At 39.2% G+C, this 13,818-nt stretch overlaps 1 protein-coding gene across 2 annotated transcripts in view; it reads left to right on the plus strand.

Annotated features, from left to right (window-relative positions):
- Positions 1-13,818, plus strand: part of LOC124645668 (myosin-IIIb-like) — a 34,800-nt gene that overhangs the window by 14,979 nt on the left and 6,003 nt on the right. Inside the window, exons 2-14 of one of the 2 annotated variants that reach the window (XM_047185521.1) lie at positions 5,795-5,986; positions 7,210-7,365; positions 7,448-7,729; positions 7,922-8,224; positions 8,472-8,753; positions 9,070-9,258; positions 9,382-9,584; positions 9,972-10,152; positions 10,339-10,489; positions 11,011-11,221; positions 11,473-11,768; positions 11,855-12,147; positions 13,422-13,696. In XM_047185521.1, the coding sequence (XP_047041477.1) occupies positions 5,822-5,986; positions 7,210-7,365; positions 7,448-7,729; positions 7,922-8,224; positions 8,472-8,753; positions 9,070-9,258; positions 9,382-9,584; positions 9,972-10,152; positions 10,339-10,489; positions 11,011-11,221; positions 11,473-11,768; positions 11,855-12,147; positions 13,422-13,696 (2,987 nt within the window). In that variant the 5' untranslated portion in view covers positions 5,795-5,821. The remainder of the gene's footprint in view (positions 1-5,794; positions 5,987-7,209; positions 7,366-7,447; positions 7,730-7,921; positions 8,225-8,471; positions 8,754-9,069; positions 9,259-9,381; positions 9,585-9,971; positions 10,153-10,338; positions 10,490-11,010; positions 11,222-11,472; positions 11,769-11,854; positions 12,148-13,421; positions 13,697-13,818) is intronic. The other variant, XM_047185528.1, reaches the window with a different exon arrangement.

The following is a 13,818-nucleotide window of genomic DNA, read 5'->3' on the forward strand; positions in this document are numbered from 1 at the left end:
ACCGGTATCAATACCGGTATTATTATAAAAATTTCAATACCGTGATCACGTGATCACGGTATTGTCGGCCATGCAAATATTGCAATACTCTAGATATTAAAAGTCGTCGCTCCTTTATGCGTCTTCGAAGTGCTTTTGCGAGACTTTCTTTTTGTTTTTTTTGGCTTACGTCATTAGCTTGACCATCTAACTTCGTCAACATACATTTTAGCACAATATCCACTTTTAGTAAATTGGCATCCCGTTTACAAATTTCGAATACCGTTACTTTGACTACATGACTACAGAAAGGCTGTTGTAAATATTTTTTAATACTGTCAAATCGAATTCGTCTAATTCGAAATCGGAGTTTGATTTTAGATCGATTAAAACTTTTAAAACACAATCCTTTAGTTTCAAAAAAGCATCCAATCATAGCCCCGACACTATGACTAAAAATGAGATTGACTTCATCATGATGAACAAGAAGCACATATGTAGAAACGTCTCCGTGATCAATGGGTTTAATACCGGTAGCGATTACCGACTTGTCTGAGGCTCTCTGAATATCAACTTCAAGGCCGAACGTTTCCGTCTGATGAAGGCCAAGCTCCGACCAACACTGCTCCAAACCATTTCAGGATCTGAAACGTTCCAGTCAAATTTGGAGAACCGATTTGCCGCCGTGGAAACCACAACAGACGTTAACCAGAACCACGAATATGTGGTTCGGATCCTCAGGGAGGAAGGTTCGAGATTCTGTAACAGGCAGCGTAAGGGCAAGAAATCAAAGCTTTCGGAAGAGACATTAGAGTTTATGAAGAAACGACGTGAAAACCCGCCTGTCACTTCGTCAGCTAAGCGGGCTCTAAACCAAGAGATCAACAAGCGCGTACGACGCGACCTCCGGTGCTCCAATAATCTTGACATTGAAAGAGCAATTGAGCTGAATCGGGGGTCAAAGGTGTTCGTACAATCTCTTGGAAGAAGCCACTTGACGAAGCTGACCACAACAAGTGGAGAAGTCATTTCTTCGGTGCCGGCAGTCCTTGAAGAAGGTCCGGAAGTGGAAAATTTCTATGGCCAGCTATACGCATCGCATGCATCTCGACCTGATCCCGGAAATGAGGATTCTAGAGCCACATTAACACGCCATTTCACCGAAGACCTGCCAGAAGTCAGCAGTGGCGAAATCGAGATCGCTCTGAGACAGCTCAAAAATGTAAAAGCCCCTGGCGAGGATGGCATTACAACAGAGCTATTAAAAGCAGGAGGTAAGCCTGTACTGGGGGAGCTCCAGAAGCTTTTAACGATGTCCTGTTTGAAGGAAGAACTCCAGAGACGTGGAGTAGGTAGGACTGTTGTCGTCCTGTTCTTCAACTTCAACTGTGTCTAGCATTTGTGGACTATGAGAAGGCCTTTGACTCGGTTGAAATCTGGTCTGTTCTGGAGTCCCTGCAGCGTTGCCAAGTAGATTGGCGATACATCCTAGTGATGAGATGTCTCTTTACTACTGACTAACAATACAATAACATCGTTTGGCTCGCTCGACCGATTAAGGAATCAGTTGTTTAAGAAAGGTTGAGGTATGCTGGAGATAAAAGTTGGCGCTTAACACACAAGTGTAAAGTGTGAGAATAATATTACCAGTACATACATCTTACGAATACGTAGTTATTTATCTTATTTAATACAACTTCCTGCTACTTATTACAACAAACCACAATAATTATAAAAAGATTGTAATACCGTAATCACGGTATTGGCTCGTCAATACCGGTATTGAAAAAAGACCAAAATATATCCGTGATCACGGTATTACGGGATCCCGTAATACCGGTATTGAAAGCCCTATTAGGTATCCTATATTGGATACATGTACTTATTGGTATCGAGTTTTTTCAAATGCCTGAAATATTGTTTGTCTTTTCCATAAAACCTATATTCACTATATCATAGACTATTCTCACTAATGACGAAACGTTCCCTTCTTATGCATTCCGTGGTTTGCCTCCCACTATATCGGAACTTGTACCGTTATTGACCAGCCGTCAGTAACCGTTCGAAACCTATTTAATACTAAATAGAACACACGAGGTTGCCAGACAAGGAGCCACGAAATATTAAAAATGAATAAGTACTAAGTTTATTTGTTTATATTATCAAACAGCTAAGCTATCAAAATAGAAAGTGGTAAACAACAGGAAATGGCTAATGCTATTATTAAAATACAATACCCGCTATTGAACCTGAGAACGCTGTATCTAAAATGGTCATGTGAAACACATTGCCCTCTCATGACTCGCGATCGTTCAGCACGTACTGAAATACCTTCTTATTAATTAAGGCTTGTATAAGTCGCAATTAAAAACGGACTAGATTAAGAAAAGATTGGTAATAATGTTATTGTTCACATGCAGGAACGAAACAAAACAATGAGTTGAAACACGCGGACCCCTTCGACAACGTAATAAGAAACTCGGAAAGCAATGTAATGCTGCTAATTTCCTATTTATTGAATCACATTTCACATATTCACATATGTAACTACTCGAGTGTGACTGAACATAATATACACGGAAACTTACCAACTGAAGAAATTCTAAGAAACCTTTTTGCTTGTCAGTTTGAAGAACAAGCATAACCTTGTTACATTTTTTTTATACTAGCCATCAATATTTCTTGATAAGCGATAGCAAATTGACTCGTAAATATCCAGCTACTTTAAGGTATGAATAACAATGATCGCCCTGAGCATCTTGCATGTTGATTACCAGTAGTCTGTCACTAAAAAGTGGCTATTAACATGACAACGGTGTTAAACCTTATAATTATCAAAATGAGCTCGGCAGGCCGTCGCAACGTCTTCGTGACAAAAACAATCAGTGAAAGTGTAGCTTCAGTCGCGGCCGTCAGTCACACTGAGCGAGACCTCTTTTTACATGAAAACATTCTAATGTCCATTTATGATGTGTTGTGTTGACTAATTGCAGACGTGCGCATTTAGCGCCGGATTAGGATCAACGCTCGATACAATCGCAAACATGCAAAAAAAACTGGGTACTTACTAAAGTAGTTTTTGTTTTACATCATTATCACATTTGGCTTCCATAATTTGTTCTCAGGAAAAACACGGTCATTTATGTTTACATCCGAATCATTTTGTTTTAATGAAGCTCTAATTGACTTTGTTTATCATAGGTACTAAAACATGATTAATATTACTCATTTTCGCGGAAAACATGTACGTCAACAGTTAATCTTCAGGTTTAAAAGAATTACCACAAGTTACCTGCTTAGTTTGCATAGGTTTCATAAAATGTAAAACATGTAATTCTGGGAATAATATGCAATACGCAAGTGTGTTGTTATTTACGTAGTGAAGAATTAGATACAAATTGTATTCTGTCCCCACATATTTTTTAAATGTATAGATAACTGTATAAATGTATAACCTGATTTTACCTAAGCTCTAAATATCTCATAATCGCCAGTTGTCCACTTGTTATTAGCAATACAATGTTATGTGCAGTGCATGATGTCATAATGTCATACCACGGCCTACAAAGCAAACAAGCGTTCATTTAGTTAACGTCTATAGGTACTTACATATTTTATAAATAGTTTAGGTTCTTTACCTGATATTATAAGTCCACTTCTATTATCATTAACACAATAATCAAATTACTATTACATATAAAATTGTTGTACATTACGTATCAATTCATTATAAATTTCATGTCATAATAAGAATACAAATGCCTTGGTTACGTCTAACATACAGCTAAGTCACTATTCTGTACAAATTACCTCAATCGTGAATGTTTGTTTGTCCTCTATTCAAATATTGTCGACTCATTTCTCAGTTGGGTAATTGCAACATACGGCAATCCAAGGTTGGCACCAATTTGACACCACACAAGTAGTAGATATGTACGTCTTAGTTACACCATCGTAATTTGTGTTACGAATATGGCAACATTATGTGACAGAGTTCCTCAAATGCATTAAAACTATATTTGAAAGTTAACGAGAGATTGCACTTATCCAACCTTTTGCGGAAATCGATGTTGTTTCTTGGTGTCTTTTATTTACGATTAACGATTACTGTAATCAATTGTGTAATTCATAGTAAGTACATCCATTCATTTATAATTACAAGGAAAACCTAAAGAATTATAGGTTTTCTTACTTTGTATCATCGTTCTTTACATTTCATTGTTTGTCCTCGTACGGTTTTAATCATAAGGAAGTTGTTTTGGACGTGTAATAAAAATTAAATAGTATCTCCAAGGTATCTTGTCACATTATTGTTGAGCAAGTTTATTGACAACACACAGTAGGTACTTCATCCTATGTCCAAGCACGCATGAAGTCGCCACGCGATGGCGCATGCAACGGTACATCCAATTTATTAATTCCGTTTCTTTCCTTTTTCAGAAATCACCTCAGTATTACTAACCGAACAACAAATTGTCGTAAACATTAATAGATTCTTGGCTTAGAAATTAAGGAGATTTTGATATTAAATATTTATTCCGTTAATCGGTCCGTGGAATGTGACAACTCGTAGAATTAACCTCCTCCTCCGAGCCTTTTCCCAATCATGTTGGGGTCGGCTTCCAGTCTAACCGGATTCAGCTGAGTACCAGTGCTTTACAAGAAGCGACTGCCTATCTGACCTCCTCAACCCAGTTTCCCGGGCAACCCGATACCCCTTGGTTAGACTGGTGTCAGACTTACTGGCTTCTGACTACCCGTAACGACTGCCAAGGATGTTCAATGACAGCCGTAGCAACTCGTAGAATTAACGTGAATGTGAATATAGAATCTTTTAAATATTGGGACAGACATAATATGCATGCAGCTATATGGTTATCGTTTCCATAGAAAGCCTGTTTAATAAAAGACGTTGTTATAAAACACAAGTTATTAAAAGAGTTGCTAATAATATTTATTAGAAATCAATATAGTTCTGCGGATGTGTTCGATTCTGCTGCGGTACAGTTATTTCTTGCCGGATGTTTCAACTGTTTCACGTGCTAATTACTGGACTTTGTATCATAAATTCATAACATTGCATTTTTAAGCCTTCAATGTGATCATAATGACTGTCAAATGCAATGTTGACCCCATTTCATACCTAATTTAGGAATGAGTCTCATAGAAGTGAATCTCAAATGTGTATCGTTCTTTTAACACGCTTACCTATTACATTAGCAATTTGTCAGTCTATCGTGTTACGTCCAATGATATCTGTGTCCAATAATGTCTTTATCTTTATCAAACTTAAGCTTTTCAGTAATTCAGTGACAGGAAGTACAAGATTATTTGTATTTTGATTACTTACGTGATAGATAATCAATCTTTCAAATAAAATTACTATGAGAATATCGACATCTTCTCGCGCTTTTAATTTTAAAATTTTGCCTTGTTATAATTGATAAACTCGACATAATGCACTCATGCATAACCAAGCAGTATACTAAAACAAAGTGGTGTCGATGTCGACATTATCGTACATTAGGTAGTTAGGTGTTATCGTTTGGATCTCTTAAGAAACTTTACTGTAGCGTGTAAAAATGCAGATATTTCTAATGTTTCTTCATAGCCAGGATGTTGATTAATTTATCCGAATTTCGAGCCGTTAGGTGTGTGTAATAATTGGCCATTGTTCAGATTATTTGAAAATTTGTACATAGTGTATTGCAATGATAATTATAATAAGAATGATCGTCACAATGAAACCTCGGTAAAGTCTGCATTGTATCACTTCAAACGATTTAGCTTTTAATTGTCAAATATGTTGTTGCAGATGGTGTCTCAATGAGATTGCTGAGCCATGCGCAGCGACGTGGCTTACCGCGGGCTCTCGCAGCACGTGGAGTTGGACCGGGCCGCCGACCCTCGCGACCGGTTCACTCTGCAGGAGCTCATCGGAGAGGGCACGTATGGAGAGGTCTACTGCGCCAGAGATAAGAAGTCAGGCAGACGCGTCGCCGTTAAGGTACGTTCTGTTTAGACTGTTGTATGTTGAGATTGAGCATGGGAATTTTGAACAGAAACAGTTTTAAAATAATAACCGTGCAAATGCCCACAGTTCAAAAGGTATGTATCTTACATTCACAAAGAAACATTTCGATTGGAAGGCGTGACAAAGGAGAGAAAGACAGGATTGACAACGTCAAATCAAGTTTTAGGCACTTATTGCGAAGGTCAAAAAGACCGCTAAACCTCCGGTAGAACGAATAGAATAACAGCAAATAAAATGTTGGAATAATCAAGTAGGTGTAATTTTATCATTTGTCATGATTTTACCGAAAACCTTGGTGTAGGTCATTTTAATATCTAAATTATAGCATCAATGTTGTTAATATCAACAGGCTGAACACGTAATCTCTAGCCAGTTTTACTGCAGAACTGCCGGCAGTAAATTAGTTTTTTATTTAAACCTAGACGGCTATCAGCATTAGTCACAATAAAACTGGTTAACCTTATCTTAGGTTAACACATGAGGTGACGTCACTTAAAAGCCATCGTTCGAGAATGCCGAAGTGCCTACGATTACTTCCACATGTTATTTTAGTATGAGCACGAGTAAGGTCAACAACATTTATAGGGCATGCACTCGTAAACTGAACGGGTGAAATCCGAGAGAAACTGCCTCAGTCACACTAGTCCTACAACTTTAACTTTATTAACTATTCAAAGTAATGGGTTCCCTGTTAAGGCGTAGTTCTTGAATAGTTTAATTTGAATACAGATTACGGTTATTTACTGACAAATTACTGCCCAAACTGCGTCTCATTAAATTAAGCACGTAATTAGTGCAATTATGCGCTTCTGGGAAGATTACAATTTAAACGTAGGTACATATTTGTATAAACGTGCGATTACAACTAAGTACTATGTGTATGAGAATACTGTGTATACAGAATAGGTCGCTGAATTTTTATGGAGGTATTGTTAGCATACGCATATAATTGATTGCATAGATGTTATCTCAAATGTAGTATTGATGTCAAGGCCGCTTAACAATACATGCCACGGCATGGCTTGGCAGCCTCTCTTTTGGAACACAATAACTTAAATGGATACCAAATGTGTACAATATACATACATCAACCGGCTTTATCTACTTTTAGATTTGTTTACATAAATGAAGTCCCTTTCATTAAATCAGATTTTGTAATCTACATCTATCTATACCTATGCGTTTTACATTTACAGATATTAGAAAATATCACAGAAAACATTGAAGAAATAGAAGAAGAATTCCTCGTGTTTCGTGACTTGTCCGGACATCGCAACATCCCTGAATTTTTCGGTCTGTTCTTAAAACGCGGCGCGTGTTCGGATGACGACCAAATATGGTTCGTCATGGAGGTCGGTATACAATTTATTTATAGGCTGCATATTCTGCGGTTTATGCGAGAGGCATAAATCAATGTGACCTTTATATTTGCAGCTCTGTACTGGTGGTTCGGTGACTGATTTATGCGCGGGAATGCGGGCTCGCGGGAGCAATCTCACCGAACCACAACTCGCGTACGTGTTGCGGGGAACCGTCCGGGCCTTGACACATCTCCACGCACACCGATGTATGCACCGTGACGTCAAAGGGCATAACATTCTCCTCACCGAAGATGCTGAAGTCAAACTGGTAGATTTCGGAGTATCGTCACACCTGGCTGCAACAGCCGCTAGAAGAAATACATCAGTCGGCACGCCCTACTGGATGGCGCCAGAGGTAAAATGTCAACGACTTTTTTAAATATGAACAATTGCATAAGTACCTACTTGCTATTATCTAGCTGTTCCACATAATGCGAACAATATTCGTGGCCCCGAATACAATACTTGTGACGTTTTGAAAGTAGTTGTAATGATCTCGTGTTATAATGACTGTTTAAGGTCACACGTGAATTGTTTTCGGTTGCAGGTCATAGCGTGTGAACAACAACTGGACGAATCTTACGACTGCCGCTGCGATGTGTGGTCAGTAGGCATAACGGCCATAGAATTGGCTGAAGGTGAACCTCCACTGTCAGGGCTACACCCTATGAGGGCACTATTTCAAATACCTCGGAACCCACCGCCATCTTTGTCACACCCTGAAATGTTTTCACCGCAATTAGTGGACTTTATTGCGGACTGTTTAATTAAAGACATGAATCAAAGACCATTTGCGAGAGAACTTTTGGAACATCCTCTACTACTCGCAGTCAGTAGCTTTGAGGATAAGGTAATTTTGTATATTTTTATAAAAAATAACACTTATTTCTGTATCATGTAACATAATTTGTATTTATATTCACAAAGTTGTCAGATCCTTTGCTATCAGCGCTATCTTCGATAGGAATTAAATCAATGAGCTCTAGATAACATGAGTAATTGATTTGTGACTGTTACTTATCCATGATACTAGTAATGCAGATACATTGATGGGAGATTTTTTATAATATCTATAATAAAAACATGCTCTTTTATAGATCCGTAAAGAGCTTCAAGCGGAAATAAAACGACAGAGGGCCGAGGGGAGAGGCTCTCGCGCGCCTGAGGCTACGACTAAGAGAGGCAAACTCAAATCGCATCGAAAAGCACGACCTGAGAAAATGTACACAGATGACCTGGCGACATTAGAAGTGTTGACTGAAGACGCCATCGTAGAACAACTTCAGAAGAGATACACACAGAACCAGATATACACTTATATAGGAGATATACTAGTCGCTGTGAACCCATTCACCGACGTGGGAATATACACCACAAAGGTAAGGTAATTTAATGACGCCGAAAGTAACCACAACATTAAAAATACTCTGCTTTGGGCGGAGCGAAGGTGTTTAATTAATTCGTCCTCACGCATTTGGACTTTATTATTAATGTGTGGGTTACGAAGCGGTGTTTTGCTTTGCTGTTTGCGCGTGGTTGAAATGTAGAAGGAACGGGATTTTTGACACGTCTTTCCAAGCTCCATTAGAAGCAGTGATGAACCAACTATATCGAAGACAATATTATTAGTTCCGATAAAACTTGGCTTTTTTGCTTCTAAGCGCATGACTATGTGAATTATTCTAATTGTTCTAGACTCAACAGATATACCAGGGTCGGTGCCGGTCGGACAACCCGCCGCATATCTACGCGGTAGCGGACGCGGCGCATCAGGCTCTCATGCATCAGAAGCTGCATCAGGCGATTGTTATATCAGGGGAAAGTGGAGCAGGGAAGACAGAGTCTGCGAATCTGTTGCTCAAGCAACTTGTGTTTTTGTCAAAGGTAAGTAACATTATTTTCTTTTTTTTCAGGCATAACTTGTAGGACCATTAGTATAAACACTTACAATTTTGTAGTAGTGACCTATTTCCATCAGGCAAATGACTTGACCATATTTTATTCCAGACTCAAAACCGCAACTTAGAAGAAAAGATCCTACAAGTGAATCCTATCATGGAAGCCTTCGGCAATGCTCGTACTGGCATCAACGCAAACAGCTCTCGTTTCGGCAAATACCTAGATTTGTCTATGATGAGAGTTGGGCGAATATCTGGTGCTCGAATATCAGTGTATCTACTGGAACAGTCTAGAGTTGTACACCAAGCATTGTAAGTAGAACTCATTTTATTTAAAAATTTTCAAATACAGTACTTTCTATACTGACCTGCAAAACTTCCGAGTAAATCGTAAGAGCCAATTGACCGAGATAAAGTTTGAGTACCGATGAGCAATAAGTATAAAATTCTTCGTCGATGCGGGTTACTGGGACTGGGGACAAACTTTTTGACTTATCAAAATGTATTTGAGGCATAAAATATATTCCAACTTTAAGATGTGTACTAAAACAGGCCCAATTAAAATTACCAGTTCACTTTTCCTTTGAAACTCTACTTTTGACGTGATAACGTCTTTAAAATCGTTTTAGTCGGGTGACATGTTCAGAAACTTGTGTCACACCAAAACCCACGATAAAGCTTTCATTGTCAAATGTTCAGGGGTGAGAGTAATTTCCACGTGTTCTACTACCTGTACGACGGGCTGGAGAGCGAGGGTCGCTGGAGGAAGTTCTACCTGGACGAGCACCTCAAGTCCCGGCACCGCTATCTGCAGCCGCTGTCCGTCGCGCACAGGGAACACAATGTGCATCGCTGGAGACAACTCAACCAGGCATTCAAGGTGAGAACCCAGAATAAACCAATATGTGGTTGGATTGTGCGTTATGTGATAATTATATGCTAAGGGGTTTCTGAAATCTATATGAATTCACTTCTTAAGATTCAAAACTTTTCTGCTCCACAGTAGGTAGCCCAGATAAATAATTTCAAAATAAAATAACTGAGCATCACAATGACAACATTCCAGGTGGTCGGTTTCCAAGAGGAAGAGGTTCTAGTGCTGTACAAGATGTTGGCAGCTATATTACACCTCGGTGACATAGAGTTCGGTGAAACAGCGGGCGAAGACAATACGGACAACAAGGCAACGATCATCGACACCGCGCCGCTGCACAGAGGTAACTAATGACCGCCTTACGACTTTATAATGAGGCCGTTTATCTGATGCCAGGAGACACGGTGCTTTGTTTTCGTAGTTTACTTTATTTTTAGTGTCTAGACGACATTCGAGGTTTTTGCTAATTGTTTTTTTGTTAGTATTGAAATAATGGATCTCCATTTTATCCACCAAAAGTGGTTGTTATTTATCAAAGTTTGATGACACTAGATGACACATTATTTGCTCGGTACATAACATTTGCTTGCAATGCAATTGGTTACGCGTGAGTTTGTTGTCAATTCAACTTAGTCGTTAATAACCTAATATCTACAACACAGAAGTAGTTTTTGTCATTTTTATTCAAACCATCATCCTCATTGAAATAACTTACATTATAATAAGATTCTCTTTGCCTTCAAATTGCTACGAGCAGGGTATAATGAGACTTAATATTATATACAAACTGACCTTTGTAAACTATGAACTCAGATTAAAGAGCTTTGACTTTGACTTTGAAACTCTTGTGTTCCCTATCCCCAGCGTCATGCCTGCTGGGCGTGGAGACGCAGGAGCTGCGCGAGTGCCTGACGAGCAGCAGCGTGGTGGCGCGCGGCGAGACGATCGCGCGGCGCAGCTCGCCGGGCGAGGCGGGCGTGGCGCGCGACGCCACCGCGCGCGGCCTCTACGCGCGCGCCTTCGACCGCATCGTCGAGAGGATCAACGCGCTGCTCTGCCAGAATAGGCCGACTGTGTAAGTATTTCAAAAATTATATAGAATATCAACCATCCATATAGTATTTTTTGTCTTTAATTATGTATCCTATAATTAAGTTATTTAAGCATGAGCCCTCAAATCCGAATTACCTGTGTTGTGTCAAATAAATGTACGAATGTATTATTAATATGCATTAGGAAAATAACGAAAAATGGATTTCCTTAATTATTTTTAGAATCAATATTATCCGACCAAAAACTAATGATTACTTACATTTATGTTTGCAGAAACGAACAACTCTCCATCGGCATACTCGACATCTTCGGTTTCGAGAACTTCAACAACAACTCGTTCGAGCAGCTATGCATCAACATCGCTAACGAACAGATCCAGTACTACTTCAACCAACACATATTCACCTGGGAGCAGCAGGAGTACATGGCTGAAGGAGTTCCAGTGGATCTGGTGGAGTTCTCTGATAACAGACCAGTGTTGGACATGTTGCTGTCGAGGCCGATGGGGATGCTGGCGTTGTTAGATGAGGAGAGTCGATTCCCGAGAGCCACTGATAGAAGTCTCATTGGTACGTTATAATTTTTCACTAAACCTTTGTTACCAACAGTGCCACTATAAAGCTATAGACGTGACCTATGATATATTTGATTACAGAAAAGTTCCACAGTAACATCAAAAGCAAATACTACGTCCGTCCAAAGTCTGACGCTATTTGCTTCGCCGTCCATCACTTCGCGGGTCGCGTGGTCTACCAAGCTGATGGCTTCTTAGAGAAGAACCGCAACTTCCTCCCACCTGAAGTAGTTCAGCTGATGAGACAGAGTCAGTACGACATCATCAGGTTCCTGTTCCAATGTCCTATTACTAAGACTGGCAACTTGTATTCGCCATTACAAGGAGATATGGATTCTAGGAGCCTGGAGAGTCCGACATCTAGTGAAGTTAGGGTAAGTGTGAACTAGAAAATATGAGATACTAGCAGCCCGGTGCTTTCCTATGGACAGAGTGAAATTAAATGTAATAGAGAACCGCTCGATCGATTTTATGCATACTTCACATAAGCCATCTAGTATTGGTGTGGATTATAATCCCACCCAAAACAAAAATGTGAAAGGCTGCCAAGTTCGATAATATGGGAATGCTTCGCCCATAAAAGAAGTGAGATCTGAATAAGTACCAAGTTCCATACACACATACCTCAGTTAAAAATAGTTACTTTTTGATGATGTTACTTGGCAAGTTTTCACACACCTTGTTATAAACCTACTAAACGCAATGAATCAAGTATTTAATTTTCTGTTAAAACTTGCAGCCTTTCACATTTTTGTTTTGGGTGGGATTTCATTTATTTTTGTTAAGGAAATGTCTCATTTATACTATCTTTCAGATTTTTGAATATGCACCATGCTTCTTACAAAGAAATTAACTAGATTAACTAAATGGACTAGATTTACCAACTGACTGACATGACATGTTATCATATAGGTATTATGTTCGTAGATCAAAGTTACACATTCGTTATTTTCGAAAGTGATTCACACTTGGCCGTTTTCAGATTTTTAGTTTACTTTGACTAAATACAAACCTGTGTAGCGAATTTCAGATCGGTACGACCATTCGAAGATATATTATATAAATATAGATTTAGGTCGTTTTAGTTCCTTAGTGGTATAAATTTACACCGGGTATACACCTATATTATTTTGAAACTGACTCGCACTTGGCCATTTTCAGATTTTTCCCTTTACCTTGACATAAACCCCTACCTCCATGCCAAATTTCAAGTCAATGCGACCATTGGAAGTGGTCTAGGTTTTTGATGAGTGAGTGAGTCAGTCAGTCAGTGAATGTATAGTAAAAATTGCGATTTTCTGTCGTCAATATCTCAAGACCTATAATAGGTATATTAATGAAATTTTGTATTTTAGATAAGTGAGGGGGTCTCAACAGATACTAGAAATTTGATATGCGTAAATAAAATAGATTTTGAGTTATAGGGGGGTCGAATTTGGCCCGAAATGGTTCGTGTAATATAACCCACGGCCGGTGTGTCGCTTTTATTTGCTCGAACTTGGCGGACACACTGCCGTGTGTCTAGATTACAACGAAAATTGGCATTCATTTTTATATACGAGAGAAAAGATAGATAAAAGTTTCTGTTGCACCAATACGTTGCTACTTTAAATTGGAAGTGATTTAAGCAATGTCACAATATTTCTAGGAGCGCTTCAACAGTCGAGGACTAGCATCGCAGTCACGAGCTCAGCAGACGGTGTCGACGTACTTCAGGTACTCGCTGATGGAGCTGCTGCAGAAGATGGTGAGCGGCACCCCTCAGTTCGTGCGCTGCCTCAAGCCCAACGACTCGCGTTCCCCCAAACACTTCGACTCCGCCAAGATATTGAAACAACTCCGCTACACCGGAGTCTTGGAGACAATTAGGATAAGGCAAACTGGATTTTCCCACCGACTTTCGTTTGAAGAGTTCTTGAAGAGGTAAGTGTTTTGTTTCAATATTTTTATGTTGATTCTAAAAAGCTTTTTCGGGGTCTTTTTCTTTTTCTGTCTGATTCAACGAAAAAACAATAATTCATATAGAATGTAAAAAGTAAAGATTC

Source organism: Helicoverpa zea, chromosome 1, assembly GCF_022581195.2.
Source record: "Helicoverpa zea isolate HzStark_Cry1AcR chromosome 1, ilHelZeax1.1, whole genome shotgun sequence".
Lineage (NCBI taxonomy): Eukaryota > Metazoa > Arthropoda > Insecta > Lepidoptera > Noctuidae > Helicoverpa > Helicoverpa zea.